General features: G+C 37.1%; 1 protein-coding gene across 1 annotated transcript; it reads left to right on the plus strand.

Moving 5' to 3' along the window:
- Positions 1 to 1,482: 1,482 nt before the first annotated feature.
- htra1a (HtrA serine peptidase 1a) lies at positions 1,483 to 20,522 on the plus strand. Its single transcript, XM_043262324.1, has 9 exons — positions 1,483 to 2,113; positions 9,753 to 9,861; positions 9,972 to 10,176; positions 16,898 to 17,092; positions 17,265 to 17,297; positions 18,202 to 18,316; positions 18,394 to 18,451; positions 18,638 to 18,733; positions 19,949 to 20,522. The coding sequence occupies exons 1-9, from the start codon at positions 1,654 to 1,656 to the stop codon at positions 20,115 to 20,117; spliced, it is 1,440 nt and encodes a 479-aa protein (XP_043118259.1). The 5' UTR covers positions 1,483 to 1,653; the 3' UTR covers positions 20,118 to 20,522.
- The last annotated feature ends 1,320 nt before the right edge of the window (positions 20,523 to 21,842 follow it).

Below are 21,842 nucleotides of genomic sequence, written 5' to 3' on the forward strand. Positions count from 1 at the left end.
TTTTTATTTTTAATGTTTAAAATATTTCTCTTTTTTTTTTGCCCACTGCATCGTAAATATAGACCTACCACTAGAATCTCAGACATGTAGTTTGTGTGTGAACAAGCTCTGCAAGACGCATTAAAGGCCTGTAAAATTCCTGGACTCACTCTCATTCGTAAACTCTGCAGTCCATGTGTTACCACAAAAATGTTTATCAGGCTTAATTCAAGAGCCTGTAAATTATAGCAGGAAGCTGAAGCTCAGCCTGCCACAAGTAAATAACTCTGTTGCGAGCTTTAATTATGGGTTCAATTAATTTGCTATTTGGAGGATGGGGTCTGTTTACCATTAGATTCACAAATGTGATAGTTTTCCATAACAACAATGGAAACGCATAGAAAGACGCCTTACTGTGTGTTTGTGGTAGATAGGAATTAGTTTATTTGTTTTCCTGTGGGTTTTTTACTCATTTAACTATTGCCACCTGAGTCGTTAGAAGTTTTTGATTGTCTTAAGAATCTTCACAGCTTCAAAGGTTTTGGGGAGAAAAAAGAAAAACGAAAAAAAGCTATCCATCCACACTCTGTTTCTAAATCTGTAGCAGCTGGAGAGAACTAGCAACATGGTAAGCAACCCTAAATATAAATGTTAATATTTTTGTTAATAAATAATAATATTTACACATTTTGAAACTGTCCTACAACAATTTGGATTTCCCTAATGTATGTTATTGCTTCATAAAACTTGTTCAATCTTGTTAAATATCATATCAGTGTTAAAACTAAAAAAACTGTTCAACCAAATTTTCTCTAGTGAAAAGTCATCTTGTATGAATCAGGAGAGAAATATGCACAGATCAAGCACCGTACACAACTGAAACCAGTGCTAAACAAGACAGCAGGGTATCAACTTTTTCCACTGGAGGAAGAATCATTGTGTGAATTATTGACATTTATGCTCTTATTACGGATTATGGTATTTTCGCCAGAAGTCTTAATGATAGGTATTTCTATTTCACGCAGCTATTCACTTATGTTAAATTATTGACTGGAGTTGTGTCATTTAGGCCTACTTATGAATTATTGTGATGTTTTTGTCAGCTGTTCACTGAGGTGGCTAAGCAAGTCATGTACAGTTTCTCCAAATCCGTTCTGTGATGTAACACCATCTACATTTTGAATATTTCTTTCTTCTTCTTTTTAACAAAATGACCTTTAAAGGTTCCTTCAGTTTTGCCGTTTATTAATTCATTTGCTTGCTTGTTTGTTTATCATTACCTTATTTCATGTATTTATTATTTTTTTTGTTTTTTGTCGGAAACCGTCACCATGGTACCAGCTTAATGTTTTCGTGAACAGATTTTCACTACAGTTTCAGAAACTGAATTTGCACCATAGACCGCTTCGCTCTGAGTTTTCCCACATCCAGGCCAATCGCAGCGCTTGTTGTCATTGTGGTGAAGTGTGCGCGTGGAATCCGGAGCGCTTTTATAAACGCTGCGCCAGCAGAAACTCCAGAGACGCGCATTGTGCTCGCTCCCGCGGTGCACCGATTTTACACAGCTCGGTCCAAAGATTATTCCTGCTTGGAAGCAGCTCAGTTGGTCTCGTTAGAAATTCAAGACCGCGAAGTTCTATTTTTACATTCCTTATTTATTTAACTTTGATAGATATGATTTGGATAACTGTGCTCTGCGTCTTGGTAACGTCGCTGCGAACTGATGCGCGCCTCAGTAAACGTTATGTGATCGGCGGATGTCCGAGTCAGTGTGATAAGTCCATGTGTCCGTCGATGCCAAAGGACTGTCCTACAGGACAGGTGATGGATCACTGTAACTGCTGCCTGGTGTGCGCGTCCGGGGAGGGAGAGGCTTGCGGCGGGGTGGGTAAGCTGGGGGACCCGGTGTGTGGAGAGAGTTTGGAGTGCTCCGTGACCGGGGGAGTGGGCCACTCCGCTACCGTCAGGAGGAGGGGGAAAAACGGTGTCTGCGTGTGTAAAAGCAGCGACCCGGTGTGCGGCAGTGACGGGGTCTCCTATCGGGACATATGCGAACTGAAGCGGGTCAGTAACCGAGCGCAGAGCCTGCAGCAGCCGCCGGTGCTCTTCATACAGCGCGGGGCTTGTGGGACTGGTGAGTACCTCACAAAAACAAACAGAGCACAGTTTACCTGTTGTTTTATACTTTTTTTTTTTTTTTTTTTTTTTTTTTACAGTGCTACACAGTCCATGAGTGCTAAATAATATGCTACTAATGAACAACGTAAACACTAGTTAAATTCCCGATAGACAGACAGACAGATAGATGCGAGAGAAAGAATGATTGTGTGAAAGAGAGAGTCCAGATGTTGGCAACAGATGCAGATGACATTTTTGCAGGATGGTATATTCATCATTGGCCAAATTCTGTGCAGTGCACCTCATGTTTATGATCTCTTCCTTTCGTAAACCCTCTGGGTTCTGAATGTTGCTTTCTTTTTATGCAAGACATAAAAATACTTTTTTACAGCAGACAGACTAATTTAAGTCATTTGGATGGCATATAAGGAAGTGACAGAAACGATATATGTTTGAGTCAAGCATGTGTTTGTGTCTGTTACATAGTGTTTGTGATGAACATGGGGACATTCTTGCTACGGTATTTGGACTATGCCATCCACAAGTTCAAACTAAACGTTACGTGATCAAAGACCCAACTTCAGGTGTGCATCTTGTATGTTTGGCTAATATGTAATAATATGCCATAATTAGTTGTTGAAGCCTCGCATGCAGTTTGGTCATAGCGCTTGCTCATATACACAAACACAACTTGACTCATCAAGACCACTGTGAAAGGACAAAAACCAGAGCAGCTTGTGCGTTCATTTTGTGTATATGTGTGTGCCCTGTGTATATTTAGTTTCACATCTTAAAATGAAGCCTCTCGCATCTTATTTTCTGTGTGTGAACGTATTGTTGTGAGATGAATTTGAGCAGGTTGTAAACTTAACTTAGATTGCAGTAAAAACAATAAAGTTCCTATTTTATATCCTTAAATTAGATGAAATGTGCTCTCCCTTTATCTTTTTCTCTGTTTCTTCATTATTCTCACTGAAAGAGCCTCAATGTATTCATTTTGGCAGACGCCGGCTCTTAAATTGTGTCTGAAAGTGGATAGTCGTCTTGGTCTTGGATAGTGGATTTGTGATAGCGAATCCTCACACACTTGTTGGCTCACAAGCAAAAGTAAAAAAAAACTCCTTAAATCAGCTGTTGAGCATCAACACTCCACAGCCCGTTCTTTAGAAGATTAAATATTAAGGATGCTTTTGGCATAAGCGTTGACATCTGTCTATTCTCTGCATATTGGCTTAATAAAGGCTCTGAGCGAATTGCCAAGCTGTGAGAGGTCTGTGGCTTCCAAGTCCTGGCCTCTCCTAAAGAAAACACACTGTGCCGCAGAGCTCATGATGTCATTTGCATCTGGATCTGAAGGCCTGCCTGCTTCTCTGCACACTTCTTTCCCGCTTGCTGCAGATTTAGGTCATATTGCGAGTCTAATGCATTCATCGGGAAACAGATTTTACTGGAGCAAAAAGTAAGTCATCTAGGTGCTCTTCTGCAAGACTAGATGTTGCAGTCTGTTTTGGATGACGGTGATTAAAGGAAATGGCTTGCACATCGCTAGCCCAAGGAGGGGAATGCGTTCCAGACTCACGTCGCACCTTGAGACATATTAGCTCTGTTCTAGAACTTAGTAAACTTCCTTGCTGTCTGCCGGAGCCTAAAGTGGCACGATATGAAATGTTCGGCATAGGGACCAATTCAAAGGAATGGTTTACCCAAAAATTAAGGTTTGCCTCGGGCCATACAAAATGTAGAGTTTGTTTCTTCATCAGAATGGATTTGTAGAAATTCAAACAGTCCATCAATTAATGTCTTTTGAAGTGAAAAGCTGAGTGTTTGTAATAAGTCCTTCAAGACATTTTTAAGTTTAAATCATCGTTTCTGCCCATGATCCATCTTCTCCTGTAAAAAGGGCATTAAAATGTCTTGGTAGATTTGTTTATTGCAAGCATGCAACGTTTTCTTATGGATTATTGTCATGTTTAGTGTGGTGGGCTCTTTAAAGCTGTTTGGACTCTCATTCTGATGGCACACATTCACTGCAGAGGATCCATTGTTGAGCAAGTGATGTAATATTAGATTTAGGGCTGCAACACACGCATTCACACACAGTACATTCGGTATAATAAAGTGCTGGAGTAACAAAAAAAAATTATTTTAGCAAATTTTCATGTTTGGGCAAACTATTCCTTTAATAATAAGTCAAATTCACGGCACACACAAATATAGGATAAAGTAATACACTTTTTAATTGAAGTTGCTGTATCAGTGACATTTTCACCTCTGTTTTTTTGTTTGTTTTGCTTGTTGCAATGCATTCTGTAATTGCCTTCACTGCAAAGGAAAATTTCTAAATGAAAATTAAGGCAGATTGGCCATCATAAAACTTAGTTACAGTTGTTCCAAAACCCAATTAGCTGCCTGTGAAGTGGATTTTATGTACAAGCAGCAAGTCTTAAGTGAATGATTTATTCATATTGGACCTCAACTGTAATCCTGAAATCTCTACAGAAGCCCTGAACTGGAGAGAGCATTGGGCAGTGTGTGTGTTTTAAGTACATGGCAGCGTTCTTCTTCTTTTGCATGGTTTCCATTAAGCATTTCAGGCTAGTTTCCCAGAGCTTATTGTATTTTGTCTTTGCATATTTTTTTTCTGCTGGCAATTCTTTTTTTTTGTTTTGTTATTACTTATGCTGTGTTTTGTGTGCATTAGAAACCAATAATTACAGTCCTTTAATGCACTGTAATGTGTAACCAAAACATTTAAATTCTGTCATGATACACACTCTCAGCACATTTGTGTTTGCCTGTTTCAGACTTTTCATTAGTTTCTGTCGAGTGTATGTGCAGTGGTTTATGCACTTTTATCTGTTTTTATTTTTATGCTGTGTGTGTTAGTTCTGTGGGTTTTATAGGTGCTCGAGGCACATATTTCTCTCATCTCTATGCTGCTTTACTATAATGTATAAACGCTATAATTTTTTGTAAGAATGCATTTGCTGATGTTGTTGCTTTTGCATAACATTAATAAATCAATTATTGTTTTACTTGTTTTGCAAACTCATGCTTAATATGCTTAATGTTTTGTACAATTATACCAAAGTACAAATAAAATTTGCCTGTAGATGATTGGTTGAAATATATGTGAGATTTACTTTAATTTTCATTTTCACTGTTGTTTTTCAACCATTCTTTTGAAATTGTATTTTTCTTGTCACTTGTGTCTATATGTAGCCCATTATATCTACATATCTCTTTCCTTCATATCCTGCTTATAACTCCCAAATAATTAATTTCAGGCTCTTAGATCTTATTTTTAAGATTTTTCTCTAACTCTAAACAGCAATGACAGTGTGCGTGTGAAGGTATGGTTTGATATGGTTAAAAAAGTATCTCATCCTTTCATTGTCTCTTTGTTTCGATAATGTGTATTGTTTAAATTCTGAGTAAGGTTTTGTCCTTTGTGTGTGTGTGTGTGTGTGTGTGTGTGTGTGTGTGCTCTGTTTGTCCAGAATCAGCTTTTGTTTAACTATCTTCAATGAGCATATTATGAAAGACATGTTTGTTTATGAGTGTAGTCGAATGGCTTTATTTCTTTTTACTGATACTAACACGCACATATCTACAAGTAGATGCTCAGTCTAGAAATTAGCCTATGTATGAGAACAAGAATAGACAAGCACATAAGTGTGAATGATATGTGTTATGACTGGATCATGAAAAGATTCGTTATTAATGCTTTACGATTCGTCGGATGCATTTATGTCTCTTTCTCACTGCCTTGAAACCGCTTCTCCTTTCCCTCAAACTCTTGCAAATACATTTTCTCCAACAGCCAGCTTTCTTTAAGTTTATGTGCTTCTGTAGTGTAATATAGGCCAGTAAGACTTTCCCACAGTAAGGACTCATTTCCTGCTCTCTGCTCACCTACATAGGCCTTGACTGAACTCAAATAAACACACTTCTCGAGTCTGAATCCTTTACAAACCCCACAGAGAGGCCTCAGACAGAGCTTACACAACTGTAACTGGACACCATAACTATAACTCAGAGCCACAGGCATGACCTGTTCATCATGTTCACAAGGTTGCATCCCTCACCCATACTGACTTTTGTAAAAACCGTGCTAGCCAGGAGTGAACTCTTCATGCCAGAACCATGCAGAAGCAGATTCAGAATAGAATAGAACAGAACAGAACAGAACAATTTATCTTTTCACTTCCATCCACATACTGCAGTAATGTTCAAAAGATTTGGGGTGGTTTTTTATGTTTTTGAAGGCTATTATGTATTTGAAAATGGTAACACTGTAAAATATTATTCTTATTTAAATAGCTGTTTTCTTTGTGATTGTATTTTTTCAAAATGCTATTTGTTCCTGTGATGGCACAGCTGAATTTTCAGCAGCGTTACTTTAGTTGTTAGTGTCAAATTATTCTTCAGAAATAATTATAATATACCAATTTGGTTCTCGAAAAATGTTTCCTCTTAATATTAATAATTTTTATTTTTTTGAAAACCTTGATATATTGTTTTAATGTAAAAAAAAAAATCCATTTATCTTAAATATAAAACTAAGAGTTTATTTATTTTTACTGTCTCTTATCCGAGATTGCTGAATAAAAATACTTTTTTATTAAATATTTTTAATAAAATATTTTTTAAACCTATTGATCCCAAACCTTTGAACGGTAATAGCAAATACTGTTAAAATTTCCTGGCTTGGGTAGAAATACCTGAGTTGATTGAATGCAAACTCTTTGAACATCTGGCTAGAAGATTTATCGTCTTGGAGTCTTCCAAATGTGGATATAGTAAACATATTGTAACATGCTTAATATATTTTAAAATCAAAGACACTATTTTACGCAGCATTTAATATCTGTTGTCTAGAAGTTTCTTTCTTCTTAAACATGCAATATGAATAGCTTTATGTATACACCAATTCACCATCAAGATTACTTATTCTGAAATCAAACAGAAAAGCAATGCTCATATTAATGGTCCAACCAGGTTGCATGTCTCCACCTCCCCAGGAGAGACATCCAGGATCTCTAGGACAAATGTAATTTCTTTCTCTCAGACCATATGCTGTAATCTGGCAGTGTTTCAGGAAAACACAAAGGCCAGACAGAACGTAGACTTTTGATGTCTTGAGTTCAGAAACAAGCACATTCTTGGTAGATTTGGATGCCAGCCCAGTAGTTAAAAAATATATATAACTTTACTAAAATTTTACATAAGTAATTAGCCAGGTTTGCATCGCAGTGTTTTAACCACAAGTAAGGTGTCTTATGAGCTTCTGCCCTTTAAAAAAAAAAAAAAAGTTAAATAAATGTGTTATTGACAGGAATGAGGACAAACCATTGTTCTGATATGTTATAGTACATTACCCTAACTGCAGGATGTTTATGTTTGCCAAGCAACACAACATCTTACATTGGCTTTAACCGCTGAATCAGAATAGAGTCCGAACTATCAATTTTATAATTATTATTGGATTACTGATGCATCATTTTAAAGTGGACTTTGTCCATTTTGATCTAGAGTTTTACTGTTGTTTTTTATTTACTTTTTTTATAGCTTTTCTCAAAACATGTGATTTTGGATTGAATGCCTTGTTTAATGTTGGTCTGGAGCTGGTCAGTCTCACCACACTGGATATTCTGTCGCCATAAAATAAACTTTTCTTTTCTTTTTCCGGGTTGGTCTGCAGAGAATGGTTAGTTGTGATGGTTTAATTTCTGTGCCCAATACTGTGTGTTCACTTTAATACATCAGTTCAATTCATCGGATAAGATAAGTCAGCAGATGCATGAGCAGGTGTGAATGTCAATAATGATTTTGTGTCTGTCAGAGTTGGTAATGTGATTGACTGTCAGATTTTACAGTCTTGCAGCTCTCAGAGCAAAGGTTATGGAGTCTTAAACCATAAATGCATCTACAGTAGCTCTGGTTAAATCATTTTGAAGGTTGCAGTGAAAGTAGGCCCAGAATATGCACTAATGATTCATAAAATGCCTAGAAAGGTTTTGTCCTGTCTGAGATAAGAAGTTATAGATTTCCTTAAATCTTTGTGATCCTCTTGGGTTGCAGTATCTGAGCATGGGCCAAGATGAGACAAGCATGTCTGATTCTATTGTTTCTGCCAGTGTATTTGACCTAATCATAGGTCTGTCTTTCAAAGAGGAAAAAAAACAAATACCTTTCCACTGCATGGTTGAAGGGAGGATTTGTTTTGAATTCTTTAGCCTTTTGACCTCCCTGAGTAAATCTCCAGTCCAGGCAGTCTGATATACGCTAAATATAAGGTGAATTTAGACATTTGATGATTGAAGAGTTTATTTACGTTCCTTATATTCAAGCAAAGCTGATCTTCTGGAGCACCTTTTAGTGACCATAGCAGAATGCAGATAGATACAGTCTCAGTCAGGGTCTGAGCTTTTTTTTATGGTGTTTAATATAAAAAAATCACAACAATAGCCCAATTAACCAATGCATCTTTAGTATTCAAGCATAGGTATGAATATTCACTATTTATTTTTTTTATTAAGTTTTACTTAACTGTCTATGCATACATTTGAAAAAAAAATTGTAGTAGTATTTCCCAATATTGCTGTTTAAACATTTTTTTTTTATCAAATGCAGCCTTGACGAACATAAGGCACATCTTTCAAAAAGATAAAAAAGAAACTGCATGGACTCCAAACTTTTGAACAATACTGCAGTTTTTTGGCATGTATATTTATTTACACCAGAAAGCTAAAACTCAACATTTGGATTGTTAAATAGATGCGCAAAGTCATCCGGAACATTTTCTTCCACAAAACTGAGAAGATTTGGTGTTAAAACTATAATTAGGTTGAATTACTCAGGTCAGAATGCATGCCAGCGCCACGCTGGATATGACTTTAATTACACTTGAGCAAACATTATAACTCGTCATAAACCACTCCACTCTTTCATTTTAATGTTCCTCACTTAGCACAAACCCATTTGGCCACAGACACATTTGTCTTTTGAACTTGCATGCTTTCCAACAGCCAGTTCTTGGGGTCCCTGTGATCCTGTATAATTAAATGGGCCCCTTCATCATTACAGCGACTGTCTTTCTGATTGGATCAAATGACAGCTGCTGTCGTCTGCACATTTGAGTCTGTGATGCATACCAAAACAGTCTGACCCTGAGGGTGATGAAACGAAAAAGAGTGAAAATAAAAGACCAATTTTCATACACTTCATATATATATTATGAGCTTTTGAGTGCTGATAATAAACTCTTTTGGTTGAAAGGAAAAAATATCTCTCACGTCTTTTCCTTCATAGTGAAATTACAGAGGACGGGAGTCAACATTTCCAGACACGTCCTCCAAGAGACTCCTCAGATCTTGCCCCTCACGTGTCTGTGTGTGTGTGTGTGTGTGTGTGTGTGTGTGTGAGTAAGAGAGAGAGAGAGTGTGATGCTGATTTACGTAAGCAACAGAAGTCCCATATATATATTTACACAGAGGTATCCCACCACTTATCTTTTTTTAGTTAACAACTAGTCTAGTCATTTTCCTTTCCGTATCCTGTTTAAGTGATGTCATTTCATATTTTCAGATGTTTGTCCTCTACTGTCCATTTCTTTAGTTATACATTTCCATTAAATCTTTTTTTTTTTTTAGTTTCAGCTATCCATGATAACCCCAACAGTCTCCGATACAAGTACAACTTCATTGCAGATGTTGTAGAAAAGATCGCCCCTGCTGTGGTTCATATTGAACTGTATCGCAAGTAAGTTCCACATTACCATTAGTCTATATATTAAAGTAGAATATTTCACCAAATATCTCTTTATTTAACTCAGTTTCGATCTCTTTTCATGCTCTTTCTGTCTTGTTTAGGATGGTGTACTCAAAGCGTGAAATGGCAGTGGCAAGTGGATCAGGGTTTGTGGTGTCTGACGACGGCCTCATTGTGACAAACGCCCATGTGGTAGCCAATAAAAACCGAGTGAAGGTGGAGCTTAAAAACGGAGCCTCGTATGATGCTAAGATCAAGGATGTTGATGAAAAAGCTGACATCGCCCTCATAAAAATCGATTCACCGGTAAGAGAAACTAACAAAGCCCTGCTGTCATAGCACATTCCTTGATTATGATACCCATTATACGCATTTTAAGCACTAGAAAAAGCATAACAAGTCATTAAAAACATATATTGTAAAAAGTGTTTTTAACTACACACACACAATCACAGTGACTTGAAGGCTAAAGTAATGCTCCAGAAAGCAGATAGCTAAACTGTTTTAATGACCATTATTCTCTCAGCAGGCACTTAGCATGTTTAGCCCACCACAGACCAAACATCTGTGTGGGTTGTGTACTGAGGTGGACAGATTGAACAGTTTTATAATGTCTTTTAATACAGGAAGTTGCCTCACCGTGGTTTATAAATGGAAACTAAGGTTTTATTTTTGATCCTGATTGTTTATACTGAAGAGGTTCAAGCTTGAATTTGAACGGCAATGCACTAAACACACCAGGCTCTGTTTTAGGATATAGTTACTATTAGTGCAACATCAAACCCCAAGTCCAAATAACCTAAGAGTGTTTCATTAACAGAAAAAAAACAGATGCCCAAGCTAAAGATTGCAGGAATTCAAACTTGGCATTCGTATTTCAGCAATTACTGCATTCACACAGCCCTGTTGATATTTGGAAAGGAGACTTTTCATGTAACCAAAATAGTAACATTACTGACCCCATAAATACAAAATGATCAATGCAATCCTTATAAGGCGTCTTAAGCGAAATTTTCTATTACCCACAACCCCCCACTGCAATGCACTGTACAGGCTCTCAAAATATATGTCACTGTTGGCTGATAGACACCAGGCAGCATGTTTGGCTGACAATTCTAACCTCACAATCACTCAGTCTCCTAAACATATGTTCTCCAGAGAAATAAAGCACACGCAAGCCAAGACTGCATGTTTAATCTGATCTGGTGTTCCCAAAGAATGCATACTGCTCCAAGATCAGATTCCTCAACTGTTTCTTATCCTGATCCCTGCAGTCAAAATAGATCTCATGGTAGTGCCTATAGTCTGAGATGTTTTATGTAGCTCTCTCTCAGCTGGTGTTTCTGATGCTGCTGGATTGAATCAGAGGGCTCTTTAATGCCCAGCTGCTAAAGAGTTTGCCCCAGTTTGAGCGAGTGAGTGATCTTGAATGACATCATATGGTCATGTGCGTATGTGTGAGCAATAGGGAGAGAGTTTGAGAGAGACAGACTTGTCTCTGATCTCTGATTTAAGACTTGCTTCTAACTAACAGGGCATGTGGGAAAAGTAAAAAAAAAAAAAAGAGGAGAAAAGGGCATTGGTTTGAACGGCATAAGTGAGTTGGAGGTCACGCTCTGGAAAAGAATTAGGCGCTGCAAAGACCCTGAGGAGACTGTGTGTGTGTGTTGGAGAGAACTTGTGTGTGCCTGCATCCCTGTAAGCAATTATTGCAATGTCCCCTTTTTTTCTGATGCATGTTGAGAGGTTTTAAGTAGGTCAGTACTGTCAAACATTCAGTAAGTAAATTTACATTCACAGTTAAAATCGAATTTTTGAGTAGTCCAGCTACAGTTCAAGTTGTCTGAGTCTGATTAACATGTATACATGCAGGATGAAACTGAGCTACAGGCGCATTATTTAGGTCTGGTAATCCAATTTCTCAAAACAATCCTGAAACCTTTACAGTCAAAATAAAACAAGAATAGCATTTCAAGATAAATTACAGCTTTGGTCTGAACAAAATGAACTTTTAAAGTGCATGTAAACATAATTAATGTGATTTTGAAACTATTTGTCAGTTCATGCATTCTCTGGGAACTTGACCTTGGTGTTTCAAGCACCATGCTGTACTGTTTGAGATATAAGAATGTTTTAGTAGTTGTTTATGCTATAAATCGTTATTTTGAGTCGATCAACCTGGTTTGGAATCCGCTTTCTAACAATTTAACAATTTAAAAGAGAGCAAAATACATGACAGAAAAAGTCATTGTAGCTCATTGTCTTGCTGCTTTGTTTTTTGTTGATGTATTCATAGTTAAAATTGTTAGCTCCGCCACAAATTTTAATAAGTTACTCTTAAAAACTCACACATAGCATGCATGTGCCTTTATTTGATGAGAAAGAATGAATATATTTTTCACAAAACACAGTTTCACTCATGCAGAAAATGGGCAGCACATGGTGGATGAACTGAGAGGGGAGTCATAGAGCAGATTATTTACTTTCATCCCAATATTTTATCTTTCTCACTGTCTTTCTTCCTCCTTCTCTCTCCCTTTATTGGTGACTGTCTGCCTCTCGGGAAATCATTACTCTGTCTGCAACAGCCAGACTTCAGAAACAGAAAAGAGGGGAAAGTGAGAGAGAGAGGAAATGTGGTTAGGGACTGAAAATGAATCCATATGTATGTGTATGAGGACACAAATTTCACCCATTTTCGGGGCAACACTGTGCAGATGGGAAGCTCTTGAGGGTCCAACGTCCATGATCTGTTGAACTTCCCATCATTCCTGTTCCCGAACTCAGAAGCTCCAGGAAAATGAATCATATTCATGTCTCAGCCCATCACACATTTAGTCAACTCATTTGTAAATCTCCCGTGTCTTCCTTTCCATTCCTGTGCTCTGGTTGTGAGCCAAGGCAAAGAGAAAGTTTCCCATTTAAGTTAAGAGCTTTAAGGCTAATACGTAGCGTGCACACAGTCAGGTTTTCTTTGGATTAGCGATGTTCCAGTGGCCTAAAATGCAGTCCAGACTACTAATGTGGCTGACTGCTGGTTGAGCCAAAATTAGTCATTTAATATTACAGGGTAAGATGTGAATCACACGTGGGAACAGAGAAGCAGGTTTGGCCATGTGAAAGCAAATGTGGAAGTGTACTAATGCAAAGAAGATATACATGGTATACCATGCAGGACAGAGATGTGGAAATAGTATGTCACTGAAACCCCCCTCCCCCCAAACACACTCAGAAACTCACAAGTCTGAACTCGTCTCAAGTTTGAAGTATACGGTATCATTCCTGGTTCCAGGCTGATATTTCCAGCTGTTCTGTGACTGAATACACCAAGAACACATAGAATGGAAGGTAAATTACAATTAAGCTTTTTTTTTTGCTATCGCAATTGTTTCTTCTCATTTTTTCCAAAAGAAAGAGCCTGGTAACCACATAAAACTCCTCTAGAGTTTAAAATGAGAACTCAACAGTATTGTTTCATTATCAAGCTACAGCCTCATCTGTCCAAATATTATGTATGTACTTTGGCCGATTCCATTCATGACACAATTCATTAAATATTATTTAAAGCATTTCACAGCAATCACAGAATGGATATTATTATGGATATCTGTTATTAACTTGCTTATATGCTGCAGGACAATGATTTAAAATTGAGTAACTAATCTGTTAGTCGTCTATCAGTTACAGTTGATAATTTAATTTCAGATGGGCTAAATAATTTACACGATGTTTTAAAAGTCAAATAATTGCTTTGTTTTTACTAAATGTTTGACCATGCGTGTAAATACAATGTTATTTTCACTGGGGTCTCAGAGAAGACCACAAAAACTAAAAGTCTGAAAGTTCCATTTGAACAAAATTAATTTTATTAACATTTATTAATATTTATGTCATCTATATCCGTTTTTATTACTCATAGGGAATTTTCTGAGAAATCCCAAAAGACAAAGACTAGGCTAAACTTAAATGAAACATAATTCAAAGCTCTATTAAGTTTACTGATCTTTTAAAAGAGAAATATCTGAGGTTTCCTTTGGGAAGAACCTTCAATAGTTCATTCACTGAAAATAACTTGCAGCCACATCCAACGCAAACCCACCAAGTGGAGAATTTAGTGCTTGCAGACTGGCGCTTATCTTTTAAAGTTACTCACAGCATAGTAATTAGAGGCACAATATGGGACGAGGTGCCTACTGACGGGCACAATGATGACAGAGTGGGACGGTGATCTCAGTATCTCCAGTTCCCAGTCACTTTTTACTGCAAGTAGCTAATGATGTCTTCGAATGCTGCTGTTGCTGCTTTTGTTCAGATTGTGACTAACTGCAAACTGGTGTTTAAAGGCAGACACACATTTTTAGTAGTGCATGGGAACATCGACCTCTGGAAACTCTGTGTAATTCCATAACTACCTTATAATCATAATCTAAACCTTCGGCAGACTGTGTTACTCAGTTTTGCACCTGCGTAAGTGCTTATTAACTACTGGAAGGGTCGTGGGCTGGGGAAATGTCTGTTTCAGCTCTACAAACTGCTGTTTGATTAAAACGAACGCGAAAGGAAATTAAAATCACCTAAGGAAATAAAATACATCACTACCAATTTTACAGGTGAAGAAACACTTAGTATTTCTCCACATCATAACATCATTTACACTTTCTGTGCTGTTTTTTTTTATGCACATCTTCAGTGGAAATATCAATAGCCTTATCTTGGAAGTCTTAGGGGAACAACAAAGCCTTATTTCTCAAAGTTTTTCTACTGTTTCATTGGTATTGGGTGAGCCTGAGACTGTTTTAACTCTTCCCGATTGACTGGTATTCTCTGACTGCAGTATCAATAACAAAGACACCTGGGTAGCTGTCATGCTTTTACAGGCCAGATGGATGCAGGTGTTTCTGCTGGTAAATGTTTATAAGGAACTGCTGACCTGTAGTCTAGCATAGTAGAACTTTATTAGAGTTCATGGCCTGTTATGATAACCTCACAACTTGCTGAAATGACCAACAAAACAGGTCACCTTCATCTGTTTTGTGTCTGAGTAGCTTGTCTAATATTTCATGTAAATAAAGCAGCTAAATTTATTTAGGCAAGAAAAAAATGTGTGTGACTGTATATATATATATTAGATAAAAGTATATATTCATTTATTGGTTTCACTGTATTTTTGTTTTTCTTTTTTATTGTTTGCAGCTATACCTGCATTGGTGTGTATAATACTTTTTAGATGTCACAGCCATTTTTGATATCTTGCCAATGAATAATGTACTGATAATTGCCTATATTTTGAGCTCGGACATAAACACTGACTCATCTTTGTGGTTAGGAGAAATGGCAAGAAATAGAGAGGGAAGCTTTCAGGGTGGTTTTTCCATGTAGATGTTAAATGGAAATTTCATATCATTTCACACAAACACAAAATGGTTGAATAGCTTGCCACATTGACACAAAATGGCTGACATAGCTTCATTGTGGCTAATAAGTGTTGTGAGTTCTGATGTGACCTTTGTGTTTGAAGAATGATCTCATCTTTTTGCAATGGTAACCCAATAGAGCAGTGATGTTCCCACCACTCGTATATAATCACATCTGTGGGATTCTAGATTAGGGTGGATTCCACAGAACTGGAATTAAATAGATTGAGGGTTTAATTCATATTTTATGAATTTATAATGTCCGTTATAACCTACATTGAAGAAATGGGATTTGCAGTGCTTACGCTATATGAGCATATGTCTTGAATTTGTATTTAAAGTACAGAATCACATTGATGTCACTTCAATTCAGTGAAATTTCATCACTGCACATCTTGGCCCCCAGAATAGGGAGAAGAGAGTGATAACTTTTTTGTCTAGTTTGCAAGTCATCGTCATCTTTATCCTCTTCTATTTTAAAACACTGTTAACACAGGTCGAGTTCGCTGAGAGTTCACCTCGTGATAAAAGCTTAGGATCGGTTTACAGCTCTGGTCTTAGTTTTCTTCCTCTGTATCAAGCAGGTACAGCTTGTTTTGAAACTGTATGGCAACAAGGCAGCCATTTTGTTTCTTTCTAAAGTTCTTCTCATTGCTATAAACATTTGACATTTTTATTTATTGTGTATGCTGCTTGTTTAGATATAATAAAATATTCTTCCAGCCTAACATTTAGGATGAGACAGCAGTAGTATTGTACAACGTCTTATGTATAATTCTAAAATCAGGCCTTAGGTAGCTCAGACACTGCACAACATCTAAACCAATAGTGATAATATGCGTTTTTTATTGAATATTTCCCTTGAAAACCTTTCAGCTGATGCTTTGTTAGGAAATACAACTTACACTGCTGTCACCTGAACTATCCCTAAAATACAGAGCCCATATACTTGCACGCAAAATGAGAAGGTAAGTGCGTCTGGTGTGTTTATCAAGCTTAGCGTGTCTGCTATCAACTCTCTGACTCTATTTTTACTGCCAGTAAACAGAATGGACACCATGGCTAAACAAGCATATTCTGTTGTCCCAATGATCTTTCTAATCAAGCCCCTGTGTTGAGAGGGGAGATTCCATAAATGATTCCCCACAGGAAGGGCAAAACAGCATTCCAAATTGTCCCATCTTGTCCTAAGTGCCTACTTTTCCGTGATGTCATAAAGGTTGCATGGTGATAAGGTTTCAGAGATCTGAATTTAATTTCCAAACTCCTGTTTGGCAGACACTTGATAGCGGATGCACAGAGGTGTTAGAATAGAACTGTTTGTGTGGCAGTTCTGGGCAGTTCAGGAAATTGAAGGCTAGAATTATGGAACGCCTGCATACAAGCATTTATGACATGACTGACTTTGCAATGTCATAAAGTTGCTAGAATGTCAAAAGCAGCTGTGTTGGGTGGCCACTATTGGATTTCAATTAAAGTCCTTTTATAAACTTTTGCAGGCTTTAGGATTGTGAAGGGTTGGGATATTTCTGTCTCATGAGTAGACACCAAAATAAAGGCTGCATTCTGTACGTAACAGACATGTATTCCTTTTCTCTCTTTCTGCCCAACAGAGTAAGCTGCCTGTGCTTCTCCTCGGCCGATCGGCTGACCTCAGACCAGGAGAATTTGTGGTTGCTATCGGCAGCCCATTTTCCCTCCAGAATACAGTTACCACAGGGATAGTGAGCACCACGCAGAGAGGCGGGAAAGAATTGGGTCTACGAAACTCAGATATGGATTACATTCAGACTGACGCCATCATTAATGTAAGTGAATTACTACAACTGTAAATTTTACTTATTGCTTTATTTTTATTTTAAAGTAATTTATTACACATTATATTATTATTTTAATGTGTGTCTCTCACACATCCATGCACGCACAAATCAAGCCATGAAACAAAAGCATTTCTTAAGGCACGAAATGTCTCTTTTACAGTATGGAAACTCAGGAGGACCATTAGTCAATCTGGTGAGCATTTCCCAATTCCAAAACTGCTAAATAATATCCCATATGAACATACATAATCACTGCTTATATTTGCACAGAGCATGACTGTGTGGTAATCATCAGGGCCAACTTTCCCAGAATGCATGTGTCTGGTGTTACAGTAATGTTACCCCAGTGAGACTAATTTAACGTGGTGGAACTCGAACCATCAGTCATATGTGTAAAAAAATGCACCTTTTTTATGTTTATGTCCCAAGTTAACTGACCATAGTAAAGAGTTTATATGGAAGGGTCTTAATAAACAAAAAGAGGGTGATTGGTTTTGAGTGAGTTTTGTCTCATCCAAATGTTTGTTTTGCCAATTACAGCATTACAGTCAAAGCTCCCTGCCAAACAAAATAAATAAACTGACATGAAATATTAATTTCAGTAAATGATATTTTAGTATTAAAAATATTTTTTCAATTATTATTATGAATATTTAGAATTTGTGTATTTTATTTTGAATAGTTTTTTAGTAAAAACTATTTAGCCAATAGTAACGTTGATAAATTATTGAAATGTTTTTAGCAGACTATATTATGCAAGACAATGTAAGACTAAGTTATGCAAGAGCCATGAAAGATCATGGGATGTGTTTTTGTTTGGTTAACTAATGGTCAAGTATAACTAATAAAAATATAAAAATAAAAATAAATAAAAATATATATATATAAGTCATTTAACATTTGACTATTAGTAGAAAGTTTATTAATTACACATTTTAAGAGACATAAATATGACCATTTGTTTTATATTACCGACTTATGCGCATTTATTAGGTATGGACATTCAAAACGTTACAATGTTTAAAGTACAGTATATGAAGAGCAGTGCTGTGCTCCAGGGTGATCGTGTGCATACCTGATCATTTTTTCTCCTATAGGATGGTGAAGTGATTGGGATCAATACATTAAAAGTGACTGCTGGAATCTCATTCGCTATTCCATCAGACAAGATACGACAGTTTCTCGCAGAGTCATATGACAGACTGGCCAGAGGTACGACAGTACATTCACATTCAGAAATAACACATGACAGAGTTTGTTGCTTAATTATTTGGGTGTTGCCACTACAGGTCGAGGTGCGACTAAGAAAAGATACATCGGTGTTCGTATGATGACCCTCACTCCTTCGTGAGTACATAACCACGTCCATGCATCAAATTACTATCATGACCTTATGGAAGATCTTACGTAATTATTTGTGTGATTTGTAGTACCTTATTATAATTTGAGGCTATTAGGGGTTTTTCTGGATGGAAAATATTTTACCGCTTTGATTCTTTGATGAAAACATATCTGATGTATTCCTGCTCACAGACTGTCCAAAGAGCTGAAAGGCCGACTGCGCGACTTCCCTGACATCACTTCAGGAGCCTATGTGATTGAGGTCATCTCCAAAACCCCAGCTGCAGCGTGAGTCACCAAAACTCAAAGTCCCATAATGCCAAGCAGGTCAAGAGTCCAGGTCAACTCGTTTGCCAGAATTCATGCTGTTTTTACTGGCCACATACTCTCTGCCGTCATGCTTGGAAAAAGATATTGTCTTTGGCTCCATCTGTCTCCACATGTTTTAAATTTCGAATTTAACCCCCACCTATCAAAACACACTCTCACACACACACACACAAAAATCATGCCGATGTTCATTATTTCAGCCCATCGTGTTTATTGACTCACACAAAAAAAGAGACGCATGTAGGGTGCAAAAAATAAAAATGAAAAAATGATTAATAATTCAGTTAAAAATGAAAGTAATGCTTTTATGCGCCCTCATGTCTTTCCAACAAGAAACAGGTTTCAAACAGGTTTGGATCAACGTGCTGATTAACGAGAAAACCTATGACTCAGGCCTTGTCACTGCCACATCATATCCGTGAACATTTTTAGAATGTCTTGTTTTTATTACAAGCTTGTTAAAAATCAAAACCAAATATGTACTCAAGGCAAATTTAGGTTTTCCAGGTTCATCTGATGAAATTCTTTGTGCATGAAATGTCGTTTTGATGTAATTCCACAACCACAGTCCTATCCACTGCCCACCACATCCTGATCCATTTTTAGTTTTCCAGAAAGCTTGGACATGTTAGGAACAAGCTCCGGTGGCACCCAGACATACAAACAACTGCTTCTTTCCTCTCACCGCAACACCACCGTGCTTATGATTCACAATTGCATAACAGATGATCACCAAATGTCACACTTGCAGTCCAACAAACAGGAAGTACTTGTGAAGTCTAGTATATAACCTCTGTGAGGGCGTGTGAATGTGTTTTATATGACCTAATATAGATGTAGGTGTGTGTTTCTGAAATATGAGTTAAAAAGTCATTTAAAGCGATAAGGACTGAATTATAGAGCCATTACGCTTTTAATGTTAATATTATGATGAAGCGTACAGTTCTACAACAACTGTAAAAATACATTACGTACAGCCTTAAGAGTTGGTTTTGGAAGCTGTTTTGGAGTAATTCTGGGAAAGCCAGGAGTATTTGATTTGTACTGGAGAGGTTTCAGTTTCTGTGATGTAAACTCTAAAGATTAGGAGGCCTTAATCAAAATGAATTATTTCAGTGCTCTGTAGTCTTCCTCCTTAACTGCTTTTTTCCCTTTACTCTGTCTCTTCTGCAGAGGTGGACTTAAGGAGCACGACGTCATCATTTCTATCAATGGTCAGAGGATCTCCACCGCAACGGATGTAAGCACAGCCATCAAAAAAGACACCAGTTTACGTGTGGTGGTGCGACGTGGCAATGAGGACGTCATCCTCACTATCATTCCCATGGAGATTGACCCTTGACCCCGAACAGAGCTGGTGTTCATGGACCCCACCAACGAACTTACCGGGTGTGTCCTCTGCCCCGCCCCTTTGAGGGACATCTGGCCAATTGTCCTTGTTCTTGAAATGACGGGCAGAGCAAAAGCTCAGCCTGAGATTTAGACTGTACAAAGCACAGTGATGTAGATTCACATTTATAATTGTTTTTATTTTAATCATAATGAATGATTTAGAGGATGCTACTACTGTTCACTGTTCAACATAAGCCATTGGACACGATTAGACTTTCCAGAATATAGATATGCTCTTTCGTTACCCAACAGTTTAGTGCACAGCTACTTGAGGAGCTTTTCGAAACTTGTTTGGAATTTCTAACCATTTTTTTTGTAAAATAAACAGAAATGTTTGTTGTTGAAAAATTAAAAACCTTTTGATATTGCGTTTTTCTAGAGCAAAACTGTTTTATATGTTTTTAATAAAAGTTTATTTGATACATTGGCAAAGACTACAATTGCACCAGAAACAGAAAAAAGGAAAAATGCTGAAAACCATTACTCCATGGCAAAACACAATGTTACGTTACCAAGACATTAATGGTTACTGGTGGTACTTTTGACCTTAGCATCAGATCAGTGTATTGGAATGATTTATAAAGGATCATGAGACAATAAAGAAAGGAATATTGACTCCAGATAATGCAGCTTTTGTCAAAGAAACAATTACATAAAAAATTTTCCTGTATGTTTGTAAATGCGGCATTTTGAAAGAGACTTATTTCAAAAACTTAACAGCCTAACCAGTGGATCGTGATGACTTTGTAGATACATTTTATTTAATAAATTGTATTTAAAATGGTATTGAATAATATCGCTGAGAATAGTTCAAACTTCTTATCATAACTTAAACTTTTAGGTAAATTCACAAACTTTCAGTGCAAGTCATACATGGCACATAGCCTTCAGCTAGCACTAACTGCTGGCAAAACCGGACCCAAAAAACATCAGGCCTATTATGAAAAAGTCCAGAACCTTTGCCAACACCGCCAGAATGATCGCTGCTGCAGCATGAGCCAATAACAGAAAGTTCCAGTTGGTTTTATAATCACTCTTGTTGCATGTTCCAGAGACATCCTAAATGGTTTAGGCAAGTGTTGTAAAACCTGACAGTGATTTTTTTAGTTGACATCGAAAAGAGGTGAGCAAAACTTAGTTAAAACTTTTTTTGCTTGTTAGTTTGAGTGATTTTTCATTAAAGAACCAAATGAACCAGAGACCTTTTGACTTGATTGTCAGTATTCTGTGAACTCTGGTGATCACCGGTGCCATCTAGTGGTTATAAACTGTAACAAAAATTCACATAAACGACAGACAGGAATAACTGCATTTTAACTACGACTACTACGACTGTTATTAAGGTGAATTTCACGTGAATTTATTAGAAATATAGAAGAAGGTTTTGTGGTGAACATCAAAACAACGTCTGCTCTTTAATTACTCCAAACATAAAAAGAGATGAAAACACAAAAGAAAAAATAATGGAAAGGTCAAAAATAAGACAAATAACGGTAACACTTTACAATGATGTTCCTTATTTAACGTTAGCTAACAACATTAGTAAGCTTGAACTAAAAATGAACAATACGTCTGCAGCATTTAATAATCTTAGTTAAATTGTTAAATTCAGAATTTACTAATGCGTTATTAAAATCACAGGATGTGTTTGTGAACATTAGTCAATGCACCGTGA

The sequence above is a fragment of the Puntigrus tetrazona genome, chromosome 17 (genome assembly GCF_018831695.1).
Source record: "Puntigrus tetrazona isolate hp1 chromosome 17, ASM1883169v1, whole genome shotgun sequence".
NCBI classification, from domain to species: domain Eukaryota; kingdom Metazoa; phylum Chordata; class Actinopteri; order Cypriniformes; family Cyprinidae; genus Puntigrus; species Puntigrus tetrazona.